General features: G+C 66.0%; 1 protein-coding gene across 6 annotated transcripts; it reads left to right on the top strand.

Annotated features, from left to right (window-relative positions):
* Positions 1-1,227: 1,227 nt before the first annotated feature.
* RAB3IL1 (RAB3A interacting protein like 1) lies at positions 1,228-21,441 on the top strand (the record flags this gene model as incomplete). 6 transcript variants are annotated; one of them, XM_079787499.1, is made up of 11 exons in its annotated part: positions 1,228-1,379; positions 11,492-11,732; positions 12,043-12,138; positions 12,213-12,290; positions 12,807-13,025; positions 13,867-14,013; positions 14,410-14,538; positions 14,620-14,735; positions 16,174-16,273; positions 18,682-18,748; positions 19,626-21,441. In XM_079787499.1, 11 exons carry the CDS (start codon positions 1,228-1,230, stop codon positions 19,706-19,708), a joined length of 1,428 nt encoding a protein of 475 aa, XP_079643625.1. In that variant the 3' UTR covers positions 19,709-21,441. The 6 variants fall into 6 exon arrangements, with proteins under 6 accessions (XP_079643625.1, XP_079643621.1, XP_079643620.1 ...); XM_079787495.1 differs by lacking the exon at positions 13,867-14,013 and having other exon boundaries at positions 19,629-21,439; XM_079787494.1 differs by lacking the exon at positions 13,867-14,013 and having other exon boundaries at positions 19,626-21,003.
* Positions 21,442-25,574: the final 4,133 nt, after the last annotated feature.

Genomic DNA, 25,574 nt, shown 5'->3' with positions numbered 1-25,574 from the left:
CCCCTCCCAGCGTGAACTCAGAGGCTGACTGGAGAGAGAGGGAAGCAGGGGCGAAGGGACGGAAAGGCCGGTCTCCACCGCGGCAGTGTCGGGGAACAGGGCCACCCTGGAGAGGTCAGGCCCAGGGACGGGCTGGGCTCCAGGAGGGGCCAGCCCAGGACAGCACTTTGAGAACCTTAAGCTCCCACATCTTCACAAATGTCACAGGGCAGAATCGTTCCCATTTTACAGATGAGGGAACTGAGTCCCAGAGAGGTTAAGTGACTTGCCCAAGGCCACACAGCCAGGGCGTGGCAGAGCTAGGATTCAAATTCCGGCCGAATGAGACGGGGCGAAGCCAGCAGCCCCTCCCGGTGGACTGAGGCCGGCCAGGAGCCGGGGGAGGGGCCCCGAGGGCTTGCGCTGTGTGTCAGCCAGCCTCGCTCGCCCTGGGGTGTCCGCCAGCACCAAGGGGCGCTCACCGTGTGTCTGAGGGCTGGAGCCCGACGCCTCAGAGGAAGAAAGCAATCCACAGAGGAAGGCTCCCTGGAGGAGGGGGCATGAGCAGAAGAGAAATTTGCCAGCGGGGTGGGACGGGGTGCAAACTCGAGGAAGAGGGGTTAATGTGAGGAGAGGGAGGTTGTAGGCCATATCTGGGCAGGAACATCTAGGGGTTGAGATGCCATTGTACAGTTGGGGAAACTGAGGCACCCAATGGGTCCAGAGGTTCGAAGTCTGGGAGTGGGGCTGAGACCAGCCTGTGTGACCCCTGGCCGCTTCGCTGAGCTGTCCCTTTCTGCTGTGGTTACAGGTTTGGAGGGGACAGGGAGGCCAGGGGTTAGGGTTGGGGGGCAGGGGCCTTACCCAAGGCCACACCGCCCGCGAGGGAGAGAGCCAGGGCCGGCCAGGCTGCCCACGGCCCAGGCGGGCGAGCAGGGCCGGCCGCCACGCTGTGGCCTAGCTGAAGCCTGGGGCCTGGGGCCTGGGGAGGTGGCTCCCGCAGCCTTTGAGGGCCCCCCCTCCCAGGCCCAGAGCCCGGGAAGGAGGGCCCCCGCATTTTCGGGGCCTGCAGAGCCACAGGAGTTAATAATTACGGGCCGAGGAGATAGAGGCCAGTCTGGAGGCCCCGCCCGCCCAGGCAGCTGCTTCGCAGAGATAGCAAAGGTTAGCGTGAGCCGGGGGCGGGGAGAAGGCTCGGCACCTGCCCGCCTGGCGGCTCCAGAGGGACCCTCGGTCCGCCCGCCAGCCATGAACCCCCCTGAGGAAGGCACCAGGTGCCCCGCCCGCGGGAAATGCCCCGTGTACCTGGCGGTGAGCTCAGGGACTGTTCGCTATGCCCCATCAGGTCTGGGCCCTGCACTTGAGGGGAACTTGGGAGAGGAGCCCCGGGACACAGACAGGTAAGCTGGACCTGGGACGCGAAGGAGGGGGGGGGATCTGCCCACTCTCCAGGGGGCTAGGGGAGGGGTGAGATCCAAGTAGGAGGAATGTCATGAGCCTCTTACGAGGTCAGCCGAGGGGGTGGCCCTGATTGTCCTGTCCAGCTTGGTGGTTATGCAGACGTAGAGTCTGAGGCTCAGAGAGGAGCAGTCAGTCACCCAGCCACGCAGTGGGCCGAGGACAGTCAGGAGCCGGGTCGTGCAGGCGGGCAGTTCCGCTCCACACCTCCCTCCTGCCAAGGGTCGGAGCTGGGATGGGGGGGCAGGACGGCCAGGACGTTGCGGGGGAGGGGGGTTGGGGAGGCAGTGGCTTGGGCAGAGGACACGCCTTTTTCTATCTCTCCCACGCACCTAGTAGGCGCCCCTTGTGGCCTGACTGTGAGCAGCGGTAGCTTCCAGTGGTTTCTGGGCTGTCTTTTCAGGAAACTGGTACAAGGGGTCTCAGCCCCGTCGCCTCTGGCTGTGTGACCTCAGGCAGGTGCCTTACCCTCTCTGAGCCCATCCTTTCCAGTGGGGCAGGAGAGCTTACTGGGCGGTGGGAGAAGCTGGTGAGCCTGTGAGTCCCAGATAACTGGATCCATAGGTGGTGGGGTATTTTTGGTTAGTAATCGGGGTGTCACTGCTCCCAGAATCGTGACCCCACACTCGTCTGTTGAGGCCTTGCTCAAGCACCTCCACAGCCCACCAGCCCTCCCACACGAGGATTCTTCCTCTGGAGCCGTGGCCCTGCGCTGTACCCCTCCACCCGGCCCTCCCGCGTCTGGTTGTCTCCTGTCCGGGCTCCTGAGGATGGAGGGGAAGGGTCCTACCCTGAGCTCCTCTGTGTCATCTCCTGCCTCTTCCCCTAAACAGTAAACAGAGCTAGGGCCAGGCAGGCAGCAGATTTGGTGACAAATCAACAAACACGATGACATCTGCTCTCAGCCAGACCCTGGGGGCTGGGCTGGGCTGGGCTGGGCTGGGGTGGGCTAGGCTGGGGTGGGCTGGGGTGGGGTGGGGTGGGGTGGAGAAACCCAACACCAGGAAGGAGCTGGTCCCTGTCCTTGGGGAACCATTGCCCTGCAGAGTGAAGGGCCTGGGGGCCCGGGCGGAATGGTTCAGGGAAGGACTCACCCAGAGGAGGCCCCCAGGGGTCCCCTGTCCCAGGAGCTGGCCAGGGGAACGAGGGAGCAAGGCAGGAAGCTGGCTGCTCCCCTCACGGAGCCCTGAGCCTGGGTGTGGGCTGCGCACAGAGGGAAGGAGCCCTGCTTTCCATTTTGGACAGACAGACCCCTCGCTCAGCAGCAGGTGCACCCTGGGCAAGCGGTGGCCCTGGAAGTGGAGGGCTTGGGAGTATGGCCCGGTCCTCCCATCTCCCCACCGTCCCAGAGCCGTTTCCTTTGGGTCCCCAGCTCTTGTAAGGCTCCCAGTTTGTACTTTGAATGAATGAATGAATGAATGAATGAAATACAGAGGTGCCCCCAGATGAAGACCTGACCAAGCCAAGCCTGGGCCCTGTGGGAAGTATCTCCTTCCAGCCCTCGCAGGCCTCCCCGGGAATGGGGGGCGGGAGCCGTGGTCCCCGCAGGAGAGGAGGGGCTGTGGTGTCCCTGGGTCCAGGTCACAGCTCAGGACGGGCAGCGAGGGTCAGGGAGGTTGAGGTGCGCGAGGGCCTATGGTCTGGGGTCAGGGAGTTTCGCAGAGGCTGTGGGACCAGGCAGGTGTGTGTGTGTGTGTGGAGGGGGTTGGGGGGAGCATTGCTCCAGAGAGAAGACTTGGGCCAGGATGGGGGTTGGCGACTTGGGCCAAAGGCTTTGGGGTCTGTCCCCTGCCCACAGGCAGGCGGTGCTGTCACGGGCCGGGAGCTGGGCCGGTGGCCGGTGGAGGGCGTGTGCTGACCTAGAGCGCAATCCGGTCGGAATCAGGAAGCAGAAAGCGGGGACCCTGTGGGGTCCCTGAGCGGAGCGGCCCGAGTGGAGCCCAGGAGCCTGGAGCCCAGGAGCCGCGGGCGATGGATCCGGCTCCTCCCCGCGCTCCGGCCGGCCAGTCCCGCGGGCCCTGCGGCGGCGGAGGGCGGGGCCGGGCACGTGTCCCCCGGCCGCCCCTGCGCCACGTGACCCCCGAGGGCAGGGTTTGGGGCTGAACTGGGGCCGGGGCGCGAGCAGCGGCCGGACCGACGGACAGGCTGCGGGCGGGACGGACGGGCGGCGGGGCCGGCGGCCGGCGCGGGGCGGAGCCGGCGGCGGCGGGGACGCGGCGAGGACGCGGTGCCGGGAGGTCTCGGCGGCGGCGGCGGGGACGGACGCCCCGGCGCCCGGAGGCTCCGGGATGTGGAGCGGGTAGGTCCCGGCGCGCTCGCGGCTCTGCGCGGGGTCGGGCGCGGCTGCCTCCTGGCTGGGAAGGTCGGGGATCCCTGCCGGGTCCGCACCCCCGACTGGGAGGGGCTCTGTCCCCGCACAAGGACGGAGCCGCCTCTCAGCCGGAGATGGGGACACGCCGCGGGGGCCGGGAGGGTGTGGGGGCCGCGGGGGGAGGGTGGCGGCAGACGGTCCCAGGCTGCTGACAGCGCCAACTCCTCCAGCCCATCTGCAGGGCGGGGGGGCGGGAGGGGGGGTAAGTCAGAGAGAATCTGGGGTGCGCACCCAGACGAGGCCCCCCAGGCTGGAAACACCCTTGTAAGCAGTGCACTTGGGAGAGAGGCTGGTCTCTGCCAAAGTCGCTTGCAAGTTGCTGAGCCTCCGTCTGGGCTCCTGGGCGGGCGGGCAGGGCTCAGAGTTGCGGGTGGGAGCCCCTTGGCACCCACCTCTGCTGGCTGGCTCTCAGGGTCAGCCCGGCCCCGGCGGCTGGAAAGGCTGTGGCCTTCTCCTGGAGCCCGGCAGACACTTCCTCTTTCCCATGGAAAGACCAGGTCCTGGTCGGGATGTGGCCAGAGTGAGGGTGGGTTGCATTCCTGTAAAGAACCGGGCCAGATGGACAGTCCAGGGACAGGGCTGGAGAGTTCCCAGCAGGCCAGAGTACTCGGGTACTGGTACTTCATGGGGGGGGGGGGGGGCTGAGAGAGTGGGAGGGGAGGGGGAGGTGTAGAGAGGCTGGAGACTCTTTTTTAAAAAGATATATTTTTGTGATTTCAGGGAGGAAGGGAGAGAGAGAGAGAAACAGCAATGATGAGGGAGAATCATTGGTCCTCTGCCTCCTGCACGCCCCCTACTGGGGATCGAGCCCGCAACCCCGGCATGTGCCCCTGACCGGGAACGGAGCCCTGACCTCCTGGTTCTTAAGTGGACCCTCAACCCTGAGCCCCTTGGGGTGAGAGGCTGGAGGCTGTTAGAGGGAGGCGTGTCTTTGGAGCTGCACCTGGAGGGAAGGAGACTGCGTTTAGGGAGGAGGAGGAGGGGGTTGGTGGTACCTGGGGAGGGGAGGGCAGGCCTGCCTGGGGTTAACTGTGCCTGAGGGGCAGCCTGGCCGGGAGGAGGCGGGGGACCTCTCTGGCGGGTGTGCCCTAGGCAAACCACCGCGCTTAGTTGCTGTGTGACCTTGAGAGTGTGGGCTCCCTTCTCTGCGCCTCTGGGTGACATGAGCAGGTTGGGTGGGGAGTGATCCAGGCCCTGGAGGCATCCAAGGCAAGCCCGGCCGACGGACAGACAGACCGACGGACGGGCCCACTGGGAGACGGCCCCTGTCTTTAAGGACAGAGTGGAAGAGACGACTCAAGGTGCTGGAGAAGCTCGCCGCCCAGCCTCCCTGCTGTATTCCCAGGAACTCCCCGGATAAGCCCGCCGCCGAGCCCACCCCCACGTGACCCTCCGTAGTCTCGCTTCTTGTGTGAACATGGAACCCCCCAGGTCCAGCCGGGGGCCGAGCACCAAGTAGGTGCTTCCTAAATGCAGATGGAGAGCAGGAGGGGGCAGGATGGGGAGCTGGGTGCCTGGGGTGTGAGAGGCAGAGTTTTGGGGTTACCTTGACCACTGCCTTTTTATGGACCCCTCACCTGGATATTGGAGGCAGGGGTGGACAGATCAGGGGCCCAGCTGCCAGCACCCACTGGGGCCCGGGACCTAAGAGCTCACCCAGACCCCAGCAGCAGCTGGGGGGACCCGGTGTGGGGGTCACTCTTGCCCTCGTAACTCTGGCGAGCTGCTTATGCGTGTGGCCCCCCATCGCTCATGGGAACTCTGGGCAGCCGTGCACTTGGGGTCCTGCCTCCGAGCTGGGAGAATCCCGGCGTCCTCGTCTGCAGGATGAACTGAGGCATCGCTCTTGGGGTGCCTGCTGCTCATGGCCAGCGCAGGTGCTGGGTCAGGACTCTGCAGGGGCTCAGGTGCACCCTCTCTTTTGGGACTCTGAGCGTGGGCCATAGCTCTGGACCCAGAGGCAGCCCCCCAAGCTGGCCGCACCCCTCTCACCCCCCACAGGGCCCCAAGTCTATAGTTTTGGGCACCACGCCTGCTCCGAGGGGCTGGGGCACGCACAGCATCTTGGGTACTTCCCCGCTAACGCTGTGCTAGGCACTTGGGACTTGGTCCGCAGAGGCCAGAGTCTGGAATCCGGGCCAGTTTTTGCCACCGAGTGGCCACAGGACGTGGGTGTAGGCCCTCGGTCTAAGCAAACCTCTCGGCTCTGAGGGCTGCACCAAGGGGATGGGACGCCCGGACTCCAGGGAGGGTTGTGTCTGCAGCAGGCGGGGCGGGGGCTCCAGGGCCCCAGAGCACCGTGGGTTCTGAGCAAGTCACTTAACTGCTCTGGGCGGCTCCCTCGTGGGCTCTTGCCTGAAGGCCTAAGTCAGTGATGGCGAACCTATGACATGCGTGTCAGCACTGACACGTGTAGCCATTTCTGATGACACGCGGCTGCTGAGGCGGCCGCATGCCGAGGATGAAACATTTGCTGCTCCTGAGGATGAAACCTTTGCGAAATAATGTTTTTTCCTCAAAGTGACACACTACCTGAATTATGCTCAGTTTTTTGGCGAAGTTTGACACACCAAGCTCAAAAGGTTGCCCATCACTGGCCTAAGTCATGGGGACTCCAGCTCTAAGCCAGTTCTTTTTTTTAAAAAAAACTTTTATAAGATTTTACTTGAGAAAAACTCACCACATTGCCAGGAGGCAAGATCTCAAATGCCTCCCTGAAGTATGGCCTGGGGCTCCCGGGACGGGGGGGAGCCGGGGGAGGGGGCTGTGCTACCCTCCGTGGCCGCCTCCGGGCAGCCCTCAGGAATTCCTACTTCCCCTTCCCCGCAGCAGGTATCTCTCCTGCTGGGCCGCAGCCCGCACATCTGGACTGGGGACTCACGGTGTATGTGTTGGATGTCTGAGGTCGTGGGTGTCAGGTTCTCTTCGAACCGGACAGGTGGACCCGAGGCACGGCTGGATTGCCTTTTGGGGCCGCGCTGGGCCGGCAGGCCTGGGCTGGGGCCGGGAGAGGCGTGGCCTGACCCACCTGCTGCAGGCGTCCTGACCTCCCTCCTCAGCATCCCCAGGCTGCCCCGCCCCTGCTCCTGCTCCTGCTCCTGCTCCTGCTCCTCCCTCCCTGCTTCCCCTTCCAGCAGTGGGCCCGGCCCCGCCCCCCTCTGGAGTCCTGCTCCTCTGTCCCATGTTGACAGCGTTGTCCCCCTCTTCTGGACCCCCCACCTCTCCACCGCCTGGCAGGCTCCTCCAGGTCCCCAGGCTGGCTCTCTGGCCTCCCCGCCTCTGTCCCCCACCCCTCATCCAGGCTCAGGCCTCCCCCCCTCTGTCCCCCATCCCTCATCCCGGCTCAGGCTGCGGCTGCTCCCTCTGGCCGGGTGCCTCCCTCCAGCCGCCCCCTTTCCTTCCCAGAAAGACCCCCTCCCAGCTCCTCGGTGCTGCCGCGGGTACCACGGTTCGCCTCATCCCCGGGGTTTCCGATCACGTTAAGTAATGGCTGCAATGTCCATTTGTTCTGTCCCCCCGGCCAGCCCCTGGCTTTCCCACGAGCCCCCTCTCCGAGTCCTTGGTGTCTGCGTGTCCCCTCCTAGCTCAGAGCCCGCCTGGCTTCTCAGCAGCCGTGGGGGGAGCCCACCGCCCCCGCCGCCGGGGCACCGACTCAAACTTCCTCAAAGCCCGTCTGCATCCTGCCTCACTTCTCCGAAAGCGCCATCCCCCCCCCCCCCACCCCGGGGCTTCTCTGGGTGACAGGTCACATGACTCACGAGTGCCAGCACTCTGGGTTCAGTTCCCTTCTGGCCAAGTCGCCATCCTCCTCTGAATCGCGTGTCCAAACCGGGATGGGGAAGCATCTCAGCAGCGGCCGAAGGAGGTTCCTCCCCACGGTGACACCTGTGGCCCCGTAACCCTCCTCTCCGTCCCGGGGCTGGCGGGCCGGCGCGGACCTGCGTGGCCGAGGCTCAGGGTTCCCACCGGCTGGGGGTTTGGAGCTGACGACCGGGCCCCTCCTGGTGAGGTGAGCCCGCTGGGCTGGGAGGCCGGTCAGGGAGCCAACGCGGAACCTGTCCTGGGGTCTCGGCGTCTGGTCTCCGATGAGTGTCACCTGACTGCCGGCCTCGTGCCCTCGGGGCTGCCTGGGCGCCGCTGAGTGCGAGTGGGGAGTCTCCACTGGCCCCGTGCCCGAGCTGGGCCCGGCCGGGGTTCCTGCTGACCGGACCGGCCGCAGCCCCCTGGCCCCTGGACCTGGTGGCCCCAGGCAGAGGGGAAGGTCCCGGCGCCCCTCCAGCCCTCTTCTCCCCGCAGGTCCGGAGCGTTCCTCGCTGGCCACTCCGCTGCCTGTTTCTCGAACCTGTTGTGCCCGTGAGCTCAGGGGCCTTTGGCTCACAGAGGCGACCTGGGCACCGGTGGCTGCGGAGGCAGAGGTTGGGGCAGAGGGACCGCGTGGCTGGCTGGGCTGGCTGGGGCTGGGGGGCACAGGGGACCCCCGTGGGGCCCTCCTGGCCTCAGGAATGGCCTCTGGTCCAGTGGGGATGCTGGGTGACGGGGCCATAGGATCCAGGGTCCTCCCTTTTTGGCCCATTTTTGTGATTGGGGACAGAAGCCCGCTGCCCTCCTGGGCGGCCTGGAAGGGGTGTGAGGGCGCGGTGGCTGCATCCCCCCGACCCCAGCGTGCTTCCAGGGGAAGTGACCCCGCGGGACGTTTCCTGTCTGAACTGCCGGGGCTCGCGGAGACACCCCCACCTGTGACCTTGACTCTTCCCGTCTCCTGCCCCTGAGCCGACCTTCCCAGGCGCCCGGATCCTGGACGCTGGGCTCTGTGTCTGCGGGGCACGGGGACTGGGAAGGTCTGGCAGAGGGCGTGGACCTGGGCTGCGGGGGAGGCGGGGAAGCACTTCCGTGGGAGCCCCTGCTCCCCTGAGAGGGCGTGTCCTCCCCACGCAGGGGCTCACGCCCGGGGCACCGCCGGCCTGTGCGGCGGCTGAGTGTGCAGGATGGGATTCCGGCCTGGGCTGGACCCAAGGAGGGAGGGGCCTGGGTCCCTGCTTAGCCTGAAGTTTCTGAGTCACCGAGCTGGCTCGCGGGCCGGAAGTGGGAGGAAGAGGGTCCTCAGATCGGAGCTTCCCTCCCGGGACAGGGTGGGTCTTGCCTGCGCCTGCGCCCTGGCCCCGGCACTGGACAGCTGGACAGCTGGTGACCACAGTGTGGTCCCGCTGTCCCCACGCTCTGCCGCTAGGCTGTGCGCTGGGCTTTTCGGGGGGGAGGGGGGTGACACAGAGACTGTCTCGGGCTCCTGTCTCCTCCGATGGCAGGACAGGGTCCCATCCCCCTGGCAGCGGGCTGCAGTGAGGGCCGGTTGGCAAAATGATGGGGGGCCTGTCTGGCCACACCCCCACCCTGCCCTTGGGACCAGCGGGAGAGGCCCAGGCCACCCTGGTGGGCAGCGTTCGGCGCTCCTGGGCGGGGCTGGCGCCCTCTCCTCCTGGGCAGGCCCGTGGGACAGGGCGGTGGGCCTTGCAGAGGGACAGGCACGGAGTCTGGGCGCCTGAGGCCTGGGATCCTGTCTGTGTCCTGTGCTGTCCCCGTGGGTCACCCCGAGACGGGCCTGCTGCCCCCCTGATGGAGGGCCGAGCCCCTGACCTCCGCACGGCCAGTGGGCGCAGCTCTCCGGGCCAGAGGGTTCAGCTGCGGGACCCAGAGCCTGGCAGGCGTGGGGTGGGGTGGGGTGGGTGTCGGCCAAACGTGGCTGTGGCTGCACACCGTTTCCCTGGTGCTGTGTCCGGGACTTGCCCTTTAACCGTCAGCGCACCTCCTGCAGGCTTTAACCCCAGCCACAGGCGGGAAGCAGGGGCAGGGGTTTCCGGGACATTCCCGGGGGCTCACGTGCACCCCGGGCTGCAGCTCGGAGTCTGGCGTGGCCTTGGGCTTGCCCACCGCTGGCCCCTGCGCTCCCTCCGCTGCACCACGCGGGGCGGGGGGGTGGGAGTGGGGCTTCCGGGCCTGAGCGGCGGCTGGGAAGGCGGTCGGTCGGGGCAGGAATGTGGTCAGATTTCCCTGCTACAGCGACGGAGGAGCCTCCGGGGTCCCCTGGGCCCAGCGGTCCTGGCTCCGGGGCAAAGCGCCTGTCCCACCACTCACACCCCGCCCACCGGGGGCGCTGGGCCTGGGCTGAAGACCTGGCCCCCTGCCCCAGCACTGCCACCGACCAGCTGGCTCTGTGACCTGGCCAGGTGTGGTCGCTCGCTGAGACGCCGCCCTCGTCTGTGGGACGGGGCCAGGGCCTCGCTGCTGTTGAGTTTGGAACGAGATGCGTGGGCAGGGCACCCGGGGCGGTTCTAGGGAGTGTAAGTCCCGGGACGCCGGCTGCAGGCCCAGGGACCCCCTGCCAACGAGACCCTTTCCCACGAGGGAAGTGGGAAGATCTGTCTGGCACACCCTCTGCTGATGGAGCGGAGGAGGTGTGCTCCATCCACTCGCCAGCAGGACCAGCCCCGAGACCTCCAGGCCACACTCTGGGCCGGCTCCAGAGCAGGGCCGGGCTGGGCTGGCGGGCTGGCCGGGGCCGTGTGAAGGGTTAGGAAAGGGCTCGTTGCTGGGCTCCCCGGGTGCCCAGTCCCTCCGTGTTACCCTGGGGGAAACTGAGGCTGAGGGGCTGCTGGGTGACGGTCCCAGGGTCCAGAGGACGAGGAGGAGGCCAGTCCCCGGCCTTGCCTTGCACAGTTCCCTGCAGCAATCCCGAACCCCACGACTCTCTGGCCTTGTCTCTCCTCCCTCCTGTGTGGGCGCCTCGGAGCCCCCTCCCCTCCACTTCCGCATGTTACCCGTGGCCTGGCCCCGCCCCCACCCTCCGCCCAGTCACAGCCGCTCTGAAGCTGCTGGCTCAGGAGCCGCCAGCTTTTGCTGAGTGAGCGAGTCCAGAGGTGCTGTCTTGGCACAAAGCGCTGCTGGCTAAGGCCGCCCCCTCCCTCCCTCCCTGCCCTGCCCCCTCCCCAGGGTCCTCTTGGAGGGGGGAGTGTGGATTGGCCAAAGAGGTGCACACAGAGGGGAGGAGGGTCCTGAGGCCCAGAATGGGGTGGGGGAGGCCACTAGGCAGGCCAGGGAGAGCTGGGTCTGGGGGGCAGGAAGTGGGTCTGCTGTGCCTGGTGGTTGAAGAACCTTTGGGCCTCAGCCCTGCCGGCCATGGCTGGTCCTTCTTCTTTGATCCGTCCTTAATTTGCATAAAATTTGCATTGACAGTAACAACAAAAGCAGTTCCCACTTAGGTGCCTCCCGCGTGCCAAAGTTTTATGCACATCTCTCTGCATTCAGTGGCCCTTGAGGCAGGACCCTGGGGATTGTCCACACGCTACAGAGGTGGAGACTCAGATTCTCAGCCCTGATGAATCGACAGTCACCTGTTGGACACCCAGAGCCGAGCACCTACTGGGTGCTGGCCACCTACTGTGTGCCACACAGAGCCCTAGGCCCTGGGCTGGAGTGGGTGTGGTGGACAAAGATGAAGGAGTCTTGCCCCCAAGATATTTCGTGTTTGGCCATTCTGCCCTCGTGACAACCCTGGTGCTGGCATCCCCATTTTATAGATGGGGAAACTGAGGCCCGGAGTGGCAGGCAGAGGCGTTGCCCAGGACGGGTCCCTGGGCTCAGCTCTCTAGGTCTGGGAACTGCATCCTATGTTTGCTGTTTGCCTCGCAGCCAGCCCCACCCGGACGAGGGCCGCCCACCGCCCCTCGAAGCTGTCCCGGTCTCCTGGAAGAGCCAGAGCCGCAGGGAGCCCCCGGGAGCCCTGGTGGGGACCTCTGCAGGGGAGGGGGCCCACGGCGAGGAGGGCCCCGCCGCCGCCCAGCTGGACGTGTCTCGCCTGCGCAGCTCGTCCATGGAGATCCGCGAGAAGGGCTCGGAGTTCCTGAAGGAGGAGCTGCACAAAGCCCAGAAGGTGGGGGCCGGGGGGCCTGGGAGAGCAGGGTGCCCCCGAATGCCCAGAGGTCTCAGGCACCTGTCCAGGTCTGCACGGGCACGGGGGAGGCAGACAAAGGACAGAGCAGCTCTAGGGTGATGTGTAGAAGTGTGATCCCCGGGGTTTCCTCTCCTGCCAGCACCTGAATGGAAAACGCCTCATAGACTAGAGCAGCAGAGGCAAGCTCAGGGCCCCCTCCCCCAAGATGACCCGGGCATGGGGCCTGGTCGCCCCAGTATCAGGCCCGAGGGCCCCTGAGGGGCTGACAGCCGCCCACCTGGTGCCCCAGGAGCTAAAGCTGAAGGATGAGGAGTGTGAGCGGCTGTCCAGGGTCCGGGAGCAGCTGGAGCGGGAGCTGGAGGAGCTGACGGCCAGCCTGTTTGAGGTACGCTGGCCGGCGGGGCCGCTGGGGCCGGGCTGCTGGGCGTCCATCGGCTCCTCACCACTGCCTTCTTCCAGGAAGCCCACAAGATGGTGCGAGAAGCCAACACGAAGCAGGCGGCGTCAGAAAAGCAGCTGAAAGAGGCTCGGGGCAAGGTGAGCCCCAACACCTGTCCAGGCCCGCCTGCGCACCCCCTGATTCAGTCAGACCCCGCACGGCCCGGCGGGGCGCCAGGGATGGGCACACCAAGGCCCCGAGGGTGGGGCTGCGATTCCATCACTGGAATTCACGGTGCCACAGAGACCTGGGGCCTTCCAGGGGCTGGGAGGATCCCACGGTCATTGTCACCCCCCCTGCACCCCTTCCCCCCAACACACACACACACACACACCCTCGACAAAGCAGGGACCTCCGTCTGGCTGTGTGAGCCTGGGCAAGTAGCTTCCTGTCTCGGGCCCATTTGTGCGTCTGTAAAACGGGAGGCCGGGCTGTCCTGGCTCCTGGGTGCCCCTCCGTGGGGGGCCAGCTCCCCGACAGGGGCACCTCAGGGTCCGGCTTACAGTGTGGGTACCGGGTGGGGGTGGGTGCTCCGTGCTGCCGTCCTGGCTGCCGGGCAGGCGGTGGGCGGCGTCACTCTGGGCGGCGGTTGGCAGCCATCTCGTCCTGGCCAGATCGACATGCTGCAGGCGGAGGTGACAGCCTTGAAGACGCTGGTCATCACGTCCACACCCGCCTCTCCCAACCGCGAGCTGCACCCCCAGCTGCTGAGCCCCACCAAGGCCGGGGCCCGCAAGGGCCACTTGCGCCATAAGAGCACCAGCAGTGCCCTCTGCCCCATCGCGTGCCCCGCTGCAGGCCACATCCTCACCCCGGACAAGGACGGCAAAGAGGTGAGGGGCGGAGGGCGGGCCGTGGGCGGGCCGTGGGCACTGTCCCACTGTCAGCCAGGCAGTGGGACCAGGCCTGATGTCCCTCCCGCCCCCCGCCTCTGCTGTGTGGCCTGGAGCCTGCCCTGCCCTCTCTGGGCGTCTGTGTCCTCCGGGCAGGCTCCTAGTAAAGGACACCTATGGCCCTCAGCTCCCGGTGCGGTCTGGGGGCCTGGCACCCTCCCCATTCCTCCACGCCCAGGTGGCGCCCTGCACCGAGCTGCCTCGGGCCTGAGCGCCTGCCCTCCGGCGGCGCTGCTGGGCCTCCGCGGAGGCGACGGGCCGTGTGGCCGCAGCCCTGAGGCCAGCACTACCTGTGTCACCCCTGCACTTGAGGGTCCTGGGGACCCTCTGGCTGTGGTGCCGGGACAAGCATGGCCTCTGAGGCGCTGTCTCCCTCCTCGGCCGGGTACATGGAGCACGTGGGTCAGGTTGGACCATGGCCCGGGATACCCTTGTCCTCGAGCAAGTGGGGGCTCCTGTTGGCGCCTCAGTCTCCTCACGTGGGACGTGGGGGCTCTGGGCGGAGAAGAATTGAAGAGCGTGGGTGTCGGGAGCTCAGCGCGAGGCTGTACCCAGCAAGCGCCCACGAGGGCTCCAGTGGGATCCGGCTTCCTGGGGTCTCTGATGCCCAGGTGGTCCCCAGCCCCATCCTGTCCGTGGCTCAGAGCGTCCGGGGAGGAGGCAGGCCGGGCCTCGTGTCCCCCTTCTGCGTTCCGAGCGTCTGACCGAACACTAACCTCTGCTCCCTCCCTCTGTCTCCTGCACCTGTTGTCTGTCTGCCCTGCTGGCCCCACCTGCCCAGCCCGGGCTGCCCCCCCTCCTGTCCCTGCTCCTCTGTGTGGTCCCCAGTAAGGCGGTTCACCTCACCTACGAGCCGGCCTGGCAGCTCCCGCCTGGGGAGCGGCCCGCAGCCCCCGCCTCCGCTACCTCTCTCTCCTGTTCCCGCCAGGTAACGGCTCCCGAGGGCCCCCCTGTGTCCCCCTGCCTCACTCACTCCGCATGCACCCCCCGCGCCCCGTGCTCCCTCCTGTGCGTGCTTGGTGTGCGGGGCCTGGTGGGCCTGCGGGGGCACTCCAGCTCTTCCTCCTGGAGGAGGCGGGGTCTTCCCGATGCGGCCTGGACAGCCCGGGGCGCGGAGACAGCGCAGGGAGCCGAGCCGGCCAGTGGCTGTGCAGAGGGAAGCGGGAGCTCCTCCTCCTCGGACGAGCTGGAGGCCCGGGGGGCCCTGGGACGCCCCGGCATGCTGCGGCCTGCCCTGCGTCCTCCCTGCTCCCACCTCCTCGGCTCTGCCCGTCCCTGGCTCTGCCCGCGCCCTGACCGCCCCACCTCGCTCCCTCCCCCGCAGGCGGACACCACCCTGTTTGCGGAGTTCCAGGCCTGGAGGGAGTCGCCCACGTTGGACAAGGACAGCCCGTTCCTGGGAAGGGTGTACCGCGAGGACGTGGGGCCCTGCCTGGACTTCACGGCGCAGGAGGTGAGTGGGCGAGGGCAGCCGGCGGGCCCAGCCCCTCCGCCCGGCCGCCCTCACCGCCCAACCGCGCCCTGGTCCGCGCAGCTCTCGGCGCTGGTGCGGGCGGCCGTGGAGGACAACACGCTCACCATCGAGCCCGTGGCTTCGCACACGCCGCCCACGGGGAAGGCCGCCGCCGCCGCTGGATACGGCAGCACCAAGTAAGCCCGCTCCCTCCCCCTGCTGACCGGGGGCAAGCCCCCACCGAGGGCCTGGCCAGGGAGGATGAGCTCTGCCTGCCGAGCGAGCGCTGCAGTGGCTCCGGGGTGGGCAGGGGGGCCGGGTACAGGGGCACCGGACAGAAGAGGGACGGTGGCTCTGCCCACTGACCATCCTGCCCCTAGTCACGGCCGCAGACTCTCCAGGGGGTCCGGGGGCTGGGGTGTCCCTCTTCCTGGCTGGCCTGGCGCACCCTCTCCCACCCCCTCTCCCCCACAGCGGGTTCCGGCCCCGATTGACGTGAGTGGTGTCAGTGGCCAGCTCTGCCTTCTGCGCCTAAGGGCCCAGTGGCCCTGGCCCCTTGTCCTTCCTCGGCTCAGGCCGCGCTGCGCAGGGCTAGAGCAGAACCAAGTGGCCGGGGGTTGGGGGGGGGGGAGCAAGGGCGGAGCGTGGGGAGCAGTCCCCCTCGGCAGCCAGTGGTGGGAGCCGCCTTATCGAAGGGGCATGTGAGGCAGCTTTGAAGGGTGAATAGCGGTTTGCCAAGGAGGGCAGGGCCTTCCAGGCAGAGGGAGCTGGGTGAGTACCGGCAGGAGAAGCTGGGGTGTCAACGGAAACACCTCCGAGTGGGCGGGCGGGCGGAGCAGTGGGCGGGCAGGGAGGGGGGCTGAGGCTGGAGCCAGAATGGAAAGGTTCTCCAGTGAGACCCGGGCTTCAACCTGCGCGGCCAGCCTTTCACAAACCCACCCACAGCTGTCCCTGAAAAGGGGTTCCCGGGTCCAATCGGAGGCCTCGGTGACCCTGGAGGCAGCAAAGGCTCTGATAAGTCCCGCAGCCAAGCAGCCTGTGCGACCTTTCTTTGCTCGGGATTCTCCATGGCTACTTCCTGGGCAGTGGGGAGCAGCAGGGAAGACGAGGGGCTGGGTGTGGAGCGTTAGAGGCGCCCGGCTCCTTGGCACCCACGGCCACGTGAAGAAGGCGGCGCAGGGCTGCTAGGAGCGGAGGGGAGCTGGCAAAGGCCCTGCTGGCATGGCCTCGCTTGGGGCCTGGGTGACCGAGTGGAGGACAGAGTGGACCCCTGCTTAGTCCGGGAAGGGCTGATGGTCTGAGACCCCAGGAAAGTAGGAGAGGCATCGCAGGGGCTTCGCGGTACACCCGGCATGAGGTGCCCCACGTTCCGCCCGCCAGGGGTGAGGGCGGGGGCTCTGGGGGGGGGGGAGGTCTCGCTTAGTTTAACGGTCCAGCCCCGGGAGTTCTTGGCCTGCCCCGTCCTTGGCTGGGCCCTGGGCTCCTTGGGAGGCTGGGCCTGGGGAGAGGACGCCGGGTCCGCCCCCATGTCTGTCTGCCGCCCCTCCCCCCGTGCCTCCTCCCGGCTGCGCGTCCCCCTGCGTGAGCGGGTGGGTGAGCCCAGCCGGTCCCCTCGGCCCCCTCTGCTTCCCCCAGCACGTGTGCCCTGAGCGGCTTGGCCCGCGCCTGTCGCCACCGAATCCGGCTCGGGGACTCCGAGAGTCACTACTACATCTCGCCATCGTCCCGGGCCAGGGTGAGTCACCCCTTTAGAGCACCGCTTGGCTCCTGAGGGGCCCCCTGGGCTGGGACTCTGGGCCCCTGACCTTGATCTACAGAGCAGGCTCAGAGAGGTGCGGAGACGGATCGGGCCACACAGCCACGCCAGAACAAACGGCCATAAACGCCATGGCTCACAACACCCATTTATTCTCACCTCCCTGGTCAGGGGTCTGGGCCCAGCTTAGCGGGGTGCCCAGCTCAGGTCTCCTGGGCAGCAGCCGAGGTCTCCGCCGGCTGCATCCTTTCTGGAGATGGGGGTCCTCTCCCGAGCGCACGTTGGCAGACCCGGTTCCGCGGTGGCTGAAGGACGGCGGTGCCTGTTTTCTTGCAGCCAAGACGTACTCATGGGTGGCACCTGCCACGTGCGGTTTAATGTAGCCGGTGAAGGCAGTGGCCTGGCGTTCAGAGGACAGCTCCCGCGCCTGCGCCCGCCTCGGCTCCAGCCCTGGCTTCGGAGGGTGTTCGTCACAAAGCCCGCAGCCAGCCGGGGTGCGGGGCCCTCTCGGACTCCCAGCCCTGCCCTCTGTTGCCGGGTGACCGGGCTGGGTCGGGGGCCTCAGCAAGCTGGGGGTAAGGGTGGGGTGGTCCCCACACTTCTGTCCCCTCATGGACGGCGAGGAGGGTTGTGAGGGACGAAGGAGAATGAGCTCGGTGCAAAGGAGGAAACTCCTCCCCTTGACCTCCTGGGGCGCCTCTGGGGACCGAAGGGACTAAAGGCCGCACCCCTGCAGCAGGCTGGTCAGTGCGGGCGGCGTGTCTGGTGCCGACAGCTTCCCAGGGCACCCAAGCATGTCGTCCTGGGGACCCCCTCCCCCGCCCCCCGGGAGTGAGCTGGACTCTCATTTACCCAAAGGGAGTCTGAGCCTTAGAAAGGAAGGGGTGTGCCTGGGGCCACTCAGCCTCCTGGTCGCCCCGGGTCGCCCGCTCTGAGTCACGGAAGGATGCGTGCCGGCATCCCCGTGCCCGGCAGTCACGTTTAGAACTCTGTTCCCTCAGGGCTGTGTGCCGCTCTGGTCTGGGCGATGAGAAGGGGTGACGTTTTAGGTTGTGGTCCCCTAGGACTGGTCCCCATCCTGAAGAGGCCAAGGCGTGTGGGGTCCGCAGGGAGAAGAGTTCTGTCCCCCAAGCACAGCCCTGGGGCCAGAACCCCCTGCTCCCGGCCAGTCCCGGCTCACGAGCCTCCCGTGGGAGCCACTGGCCACGGCCACACGTGGCCTCTTCCTGCCCGACCTCCATACATCCCGCCCCACCCCGCCCACCGCGTTCCGGCCTCACTGGGCTGGTTCCTGACTTGGCCACTCTCTTCACACCTCCCTGCCTTTGCCTGGGCCACCAGCCCCCCTGCACCCCCTTTGTCCCTGGCAAGGGTTCCTGTGTGTTTGAGGGCCCAGCCAGAGCAGGTCTCCTCCTGTGACTTTCTCCATGCCCCGTCTGGGGCCCCCACACACTGGACACCCCTTCCCCAGAGTGCCGGGCGTTCAGTGGGGGCTGCTGTGGGTGCTGCCAGCTGCCTGCCGTCCTGCCTCAGGGCGGGTTCCCTAAAGACCGAGCCTCAGAAACGCTGGGCACGGCTCAGGCGCTGGAGAGGACAGCAGGATGGGGTGCAGGCGAGGGGACGTGGTGGAGCGAAGCGGGGTGTGGCCGTGGCTGGGGTCTGGCTGCCGCTGAGTGGGTTCCAGTCTGAGGCAGGGGGACTGGCCTTTTATACCCCCCATGCCAGTTAGCCATTGGCAGAGGGGCACCTATGAGCCACGAGCGGCCAACGCTCTCAGCCTCGGGAGATGGGGCACCAGCAATACCCTCTCCGCCGTCGGAGAGTGTTCGTGGCAGGGCCCGGGTCTGAGCACAGGACGGGGCAGAGCAGGCCTCAGCCGGGCTGGGGCCTCGGGCATGGGGACCCAGGGCCGCCAGGTGAGCAGCTCCCGGTCCCCTTGTCTTTCCTGGCGTTACCAGGAGCACCTGGCTGAGGCCTGGCTGGCCCGGGCCTCGGCCTCCAGAGCAAGCCGCCGCGGGGGTGGGCGTGGAGGCTGGGCAGGCTGCCTGGTGTCACGGTCGGCTCTGCCAGATTGGCTCCGTGACCTCCATCCACAGTTGTTGTCAGCTGGCTTCGTTTCTGGAGCCTCCGTTTCCCCCGCGTAACAGGGCATGAGAAGCATGGCGGCCTCCCTGGAGGTGTGCCCCTGATGAAATGCTAGTGCTGCTATTGTTTTAGTAGAAGTGGTAATAGTACTGCTATTGTTAAAACAGCCCAGCCCCGTTCAATTCAGGCTCTGACGGGACAGGACATGGGGCTTCCCGCTCTGGTCTCTGACCTGCCCTGGCTTTTGAGGGACCCCACGTCTGAGGACTGGCTGGTCACATCCTCCCCTCTTCTTCCCACAGATCACTGCTGTGTGCAACTTCTTCACCTACATCCGCTACATCCAGCAAGGCCTGGTGCGGCAGGACGGTGAGCGCCCCCTGGTGGCCGCCGGGGGTGGCGCCCTGGGGGATGGGGCCGGTCGGCAGTGGTGGGGTCAATCAGAGGCCAGGACTCCGGGGGAAGGAGATTGTGGGTGAGGAAGGGGCTGGTAAGCCTGGCGCTGATGTGAGCTGCAAAAGGAACCTCTGAACCCCGCTTTACCGGAACGCTAGCCTGGTGCCCCCCCCCTACCTGGGTCTGACCGCTGTCTCCCTGGCCCACGGCCCTGCAGGGACTGCTCCCTGTCCCGGGCCTGACGTTTGAGGACCTGCATGAGGGGCCTCCCCTGGGCACCCCTCTCCTCCAGGTGTGGCCTTCGGATGTCCCCTGGCCCCCTCCTCCCACGCTGCATAGCCTAGCTTCCCGCTCCTCCACACTTGGTTCCCCAAGAGTCTCCTGAACCCGTTTGGGGTGTACGCCTCTCCCCCAGCCTGTGGGGGCCAGGTCCCTCGGGAAGGCCACAGCCAGGCCAGGGGTGAGCCCGGAGAGGCCACCTCCTTCCAGCTACATGGACTGGCCCTGTGCCCTGCGCCCTGCTCAGGGTCCCGGTGAGGCCTAGGGAGGAGAGGAGGGAAGGCATTGCGAGTGTGTGGCCGTGTGACCTGCTCATCTGTGTCCGGCTGTGGGAGCCACCGCCCCTGCTCCCGGGACAGCGCAGCTCCTTCCCGTGTTCGCTCAGCAGTCCGCAGAGCCTCAGACGGGGGCCTCAGAGTTCAGCCACTCGCCGAGGCCATCTGTCCCGGGGGATGGGGGAGCCCCAGGGTGCCCGCCCGCTGCCCTGCCCAGAGCCAGGGGCGGGCCAGGCCGTCTGCCCAAGGTGACCCTGAGCTGTCGCCAAGCTCCCCCCCCCTCTCTCCGCCTGCAGCAGAGCCCATGTTCTGGGAGGTCACGAGGCTGCGGAAGGAGATGTCGCTGGCCAAGCTGGGCTTCTTCCCCCAGGAGGCCTAGCCTGGCAGGGGCTCGGAGTCGGAGCAACAGCTGCCCCCGGCCCGGCAGGCGGACAGGAAGACGGCGCGGGAGCCAGCCCTGAGCCAGAAGCTGAACAGCCGGACAAATGGCCGGGCCGAGGAGGCGTACTGAGCCGGCACCACGCGCCCACCCCAGGAAGACAGGACCTCACGGGATGACCTTCTCCCTTCCCAGTGGCACAGCCACCACGAGACTCTAGAAGGCACCAAAGACCAAGGACCCGGACCCGCACTCGGGGCTCAGCCTTCGGGAGGGGACACCTGGGGCGGCCAGCACCCTCGGCCCCGGGTCCGGGAGCTGCTGCCTGCAGGTGCTGTGGCTGCTGGGCAGCCTGGTGTCCTGGTATTGCCCACCCCAGTTCCCAAGCCCTGCGCACCAGCACCCCCTTGTGGCCATCCCTCTCCCCGACCCAGTGGGCCTGCCATCCTGAGTGCCCAGGGGGCAGTGGTGCTAGGAGGGGCCGCCAGGGACTTCCATGCCAGCTGGAACCTGCTTGAGAACTGCTCCAAGTTCCTCCGATGGACAAGGGCCCTCCCATTTGACCTGCCCCCGCCCCTCTGAGCCCGGTGCTCCGGGAGGCACGGCCCCCGCCCCCACGCCGCTGGAAGGACTGGACACTTTTCCCCAAAGCAGAGCACAGACGGGGCCTCAGGGCGCCATGCCTGCCTTCAGCCGTGGGTGGCCCTTCAGACAGCGCGGACCGAGGCCACCAGGCCCTGCCCGCAGGACGGGGGTGGGACAGGCAGGCCCCAGGCCCTCCTCACCCCTCACAGCCCATTCAGGACCGGGGTACCACCGGACACGTCGCTCCCCACGTCCAGTGTCCGCCTCTGAATGGAATGCAGCGCATCCCCGTTGAATAAAGGAAGCCTTTGTTGGTAGAGGCGGGGCAGCCACGTGCCTCACTCCTGTGCCCCGGGGCTCGGGCCAAGGCTCGGGCATCTACAGGAATGAAACCAAATCCTCTCCGCGCCCACCCGCCCTCGTGCTCGGGATTAAGCCCAGGGCCTGCAGGGTGGCTGTAGGGAGGACCCGAGGAGTTCCGTGGGGCTGTGGGCTGTTGGGGGAGGAGCCCGCGTCCTCTCCCCTGGGGAGTGGCTGCTGTGGGGAGAATGGCTGGCTAGGCCGGTGCCTCCTGAGGGCCTGGGCGGGTCCCCCTCCAGTCTCGCTGCCCCAGGCCAAAGGAAGCCTGGGGCCCAGAGTCGAGCTGTCTGGCGCTCAGGGGACAGTCAGGCAGGGACCGTGGCAGCCATCAGGGACATGGGAGGATGAAGGGCTGGGGCCTGGGACTGCCCATCCCTGCCCCCCGCGCCCGTTGCCCTGACTCAGTCACACCCGGGGCCAGGGAAACACCGGGCAACATTGCAGAGGCCTGGCCGAGGGCCCCACCCTCCAGGCCTGCTCTGCCTGCCCCTCCGACCGAGGGCACTTCTGCCGTCAGGCCCACGTGGGGCCATAGGAGCGAGCAGTAGCTGAGATACCCGGGGGGGTGTGAGGGATGGGAACTCTCATTATCTCCCAACAATACCTCATTTCTGAGCACCTGTCCCGTCCCAAACCTGGTGTCAAGCCCTTTGAATGAACAAATTCACGTAACCCTCACAGCAGCCCCAAGAGGTACTATTATCCCCGTTTTGCAGATGAATCGACTGAGGCACTGGGAGGTCACACAGAGGAAACGGTGTCCCCACAGCCTGAGCCCGGCTCCAGAGTGTCAACCAGCATCCTAGACTCCTTTTGCTAAACATCTCCATGAAAAAGTTGCTGGTTCGGTTCCCGGTCAGGGCACGTGTCTGGGTTGTAGGCTTGGTCCCCGGGAGAGGGTGTGCAGGAGGCAGCCCATTGATCTCGCTCTCGATGTTTCTCTCCCTCTCCCCTCCTCTCTAAAAATAAAAATCTTCAAACCCCTGCCATGTTCCTGGTGAGGAACCAGGCCCTTCCCCGGTTCTCGGAGGTGGAGAAGCTGAGGTGCCGGCCGTGGCAGGGGCAGATTTGAGTCTAGGTTTGTTTCCCACATTTTTACCCCGTGACACCTGCCCTGCCCTTGTTCTTCTGGCTTGGGGTACGGCGGGGGCTCCCTGAAGGAGCTCAGGGAGGGGACAGTTAGCTGACATCAGCCACACGGGTGTTATTCCTCTTCAGTGGATTTTCTAGATAACGCACTTGGCCCTGGCACATGAGGCCACCTCTTGAAAGCTCGCACCGACCAGGGCCATTGAGCCGAGCCCAGCCACCCAGTGGCCTGAGCACCACTCTGCCACATTTCACAGCCTGCCACGCCTGTCCTGACCTGATCCTGCCGGGGCTCTGTACCTGGGCCCGGCGCTCCTCTCTGGGCCTCAGTTTTCTCATCTGTGAACTGGGAAGATTGGCTGACGTCCCCTTTACCATCCCCTCCCTCTTTTCTCATTTTATTGTGGTAAAAAACACCTAAAGTTTACCGTCTTAACCATTTTAAAAAATATATCGTATTTTTATTGATTCCAGAGGAAGGGAGAGGGAGAGAGAGAGAGAAACATCAATGATGAGAGAGGCTCATTGACCGGCTGCCTCCTGCACGCCCCCAACTGGGGATCGAGCCCGAAACCTGGGCATGTGCCCCGACCGGGAATGGAACCGTGACCTCCTGGTTCATAGGTCGACGCTCAACCACTGGGCCACGCGGGCCGGGCACCGTCTAAACCATTTTGAGGCGCACAGGCCGGTTGGGTGAGGTGTGTCCACACTGTGAACCGTGGCCAGCGCCTTCTCATCCTGCCAATGGGCAGCTCTCCCCTTAGACGCCCCTCCCCCGCCGCTGGCGCCGCAGGCCACGCGCTCCTGGGACGGTGACGGCGTCAGACACGGTCAGTGGGTCGTGCGGTGTTTGTCCTTCAGCGACTGGCTTGTTCCACGGCATGTCCACACGTGCTGCAGCACGGGGCCGGTGCCCGCCCGCCCTCAGGACGGGAAGCACTCCATGGTGCGTGGGGACCCTGGGCCCATGTTCCTTGTCCGCCCATCAATGGACACTTGGCTAATGCCGCTGTGGCGTGGCGCGCAGCTCTCTCTCTCTCTCTCTCTCTCTCTCTCTCTCTCTCTCTCTCTCTCTCTTCCCCCGCTCCCCTCCCCCCCCCCCCCCCCCGCTTTCCATTCCTTTGGATGTTCGCTGAGAGGTGGATGGGGTGGCAGGTGCGTTTTTAGGTTTGTCAGGAACCTCCACACCATCTTCCTTGCGCTTCACAACCCTCCGCGGTGCGCAAAGTTCCTATCCCCGCCGGCACCTCCTCCCTGGCTGTCTGGGTAATGGCCTGCTAATGGCTGTGGGGCGTCTCCTTGCGGTTCTGACTTGCATTTCTCTGATGCTTAATGCTGCTGAGCATCTCCCCATGTGCTCGCCGGCATCTGTGCGGCCTCTTCGCTAAGGGGCATGCGTTCTAAGGAGCTCTGTGCGCCATCGCGGCCACGAGTCTGCGTGGCAGGGAGGGCGGGCCGCGGGTCTGGAGTCACCCGGGGGCCCGGCCTCCCAGCCCCCCTCACAGAAGAGGATGTGCAGGGCCAGGCCGGCGGGTGGTGAGCTTGCGCTGCCAGGCGGATCCTAAGGCTCAGGCGGAGTCCGCTGTGTGTGTCCGGGCTCTGTGGCTGCCCTCCGGGGGGCCCGGAACGCACCGTGCGCCCCTGCCGCTTGCCCAGCCCGCCGGCTGGCAGCTCCGCAGGGTGGAGATTCGGCGTCCGACAAGAGGCCTGTGTGACAAGAGGCCTGTGTGGCAGCTCGGGGCCGGGGCAGCCCAGCAGGGGCTGGACAAGGGCCGCATTGGAGTGCCCCCTCCCACGGCGCTTCGGTGCCCGGACCCTCCCTCGCCTTTGGGCCAGCACCCCCTCCTCCTCCCTGAACCCAGCACTGGCCGCGGCCCAGCGGCCGCTCAGGAATGTCAAGCGGGGCCTCTCCCTTTCCAAGTGGTCAGAGAGGGCCGCTTGCTCTGCGGGGTGTGGGGACCATGGAGTCCCAAGTCCCCCCTCCTCCCCCCACCCCCCCACTCTAGGAGACTCGAGGAGCCACTGGGTTGCAGCCCAGGGAGGTGAAGGGACCTATTGAAGCCCCGAGTCCTGCAGAGCAGTCACGTGGGGCGCGGTGGGGAGGAGACAGTTCCGGCTTTATGGGCGGCGGGAGGGCTGGAGCACTTGGTTCTTGCCGGGTGCGGTGCCCGGAGGGGTGATGATGGCACTGGGCCCTGCCCCTGCCTCGCCTCCGGAGGGGCTCTGTGCTGGCCTCACCTCCCTCTCCGGGTGCAGCTGGGGGTGGTGGAGGATCTAACTCACCCCAACCCCCCCCCCCCCCCCAGCTGCCTCACGCCTGCGCTGAGAGCAGGCCAGGCTCCAGAGAGGGCGTCAGGGGTCGGTCTGACCACCGAGGCCGGTGTGAGGGCCTGCCCCTGTGGAGGCAGTTTTCGGGTGTAGAATACAGCAGTCACTACCGTCACCACGCTGCCCCTCAGGCCCCCAGAACTTGGTCATCTCATCACTGAAAGCCTTCACCCTGTAGCCGACATCTCCCCGCTTCCCGGACCCCCTCCGGCTGCCAACCGCCATGTCACTCTCTGCCTCTATGAGCTGGCTTTTGTAGATTCCACCTACAAGGGAGATTATACGGTATTTGTCTTTCGCTGTCTGACTTACTTCTCTTAGCAAAATGCCCTCCATGTTGGCACCATGCAGGAGTGCCTGCTTTCTCATGGCTGAATAATATCCACACTAGAGGCCCGGTGTGCGAAATTTGTGCATGGTGGGGTCCCTAAGCCTGGCGGGGGATCAGGGCCGGTCAGGTTCCCCACCTCCCTGCCTCCTCCCCTCCCCATCGCTCATCCTCTGCCTTCCCTCGCTGCCCACATCCACTGCCACCCCCCCCCCCCCCCCCGGTTCCCCATCCCTGACTGGGCAATCGGGACCTGCCAGCCCAGGGGAGGGACTGGGAGGTTGGCCGGCAGGCCCCATCAGCCATCAGGGCCTGCGGGGTGGGGGCAGCTGCTGCGTTAAGCGTCTGCCCCCTGGTGGTCAGTGCACGTTATAGTGACCAGTCATTCTGGTCATTCGGTCGTTCCATTGTAACGGTCACTTAGGCTTTTATATATAGATTATCTCACATCTTCTTTATCCATTCATCTGTGGACACACGAGATGTTTCCATAGCATAGCTCAGCTACTGTGAACAATCCTGCAGTGAACATGGGAGTGCACATATCTCTTTTTTTATTTTTTTTTATTGTTTAAAGTATTACAAATAGTAGTACATAAGTCTCCTTTTTTCCCCCCATTGACCTTCTCCCAGCCTTCCCTACCCCCCCACACATGCCCTCCCCCCCCCACAGTGTCTTGCGTCCATTGGTTATGCTTATATGCATGCATACACGTCCTTCGGTTGATCTCTTACCTTCCCCTCCCCCTCCCCTGCACATATCTCTTTAAGATCGTGTTTTCATTTCCTCTGGATATATACCCGGAAGTGGGGTGGCCAGGCCACATGGGAGTCCAGTTTCTTTCTTTCTTTTTTTTCTTTTCTTTTCTTTTTTTTTTTTTAGGGGAAATGGTGAAAGGGAGGAAGGGGAAAAAAAGGAGGAAAATAAGAAAAAGTGCGACCGAGGCGCTGCCGCGTCCGCTCGGGGAAGGCTAGGGAGGGAGCGGGAGTCCAGTTTTCAATGTGTGAGGGGCCTCCATGCTGTTTCCACCGTGGCTGCACCAGTTTCCACCCCCACCAGCAGCGCACGAGGCTCCCTTTCCTTCACATCCTCACCAACACTTGTTAGCTCTCGTCTTTTTTACGAAGTCTTCCAACAGGTGGGAGGCGATACCTCAGTGCGGTTTTGACTGG

The sequence above is a fragment of the Cnephaeus nilssonii genome (genome assembly GCF_951640355.1).
Source record: "Cnephaeus nilssonii genome assembly, chromosome: 13".
NCBI lineage: Eukaryota > Metazoa > Chordata > Mammalia > Chiroptera > Vespertilionidae > Cnephaeus > Cnephaeus nilssonii.
The sequence above is the reverse complement of the archived record's forward strand: the minus strand, read 5'-3'. Positions and strand labels throughout refer to the sequence as shown.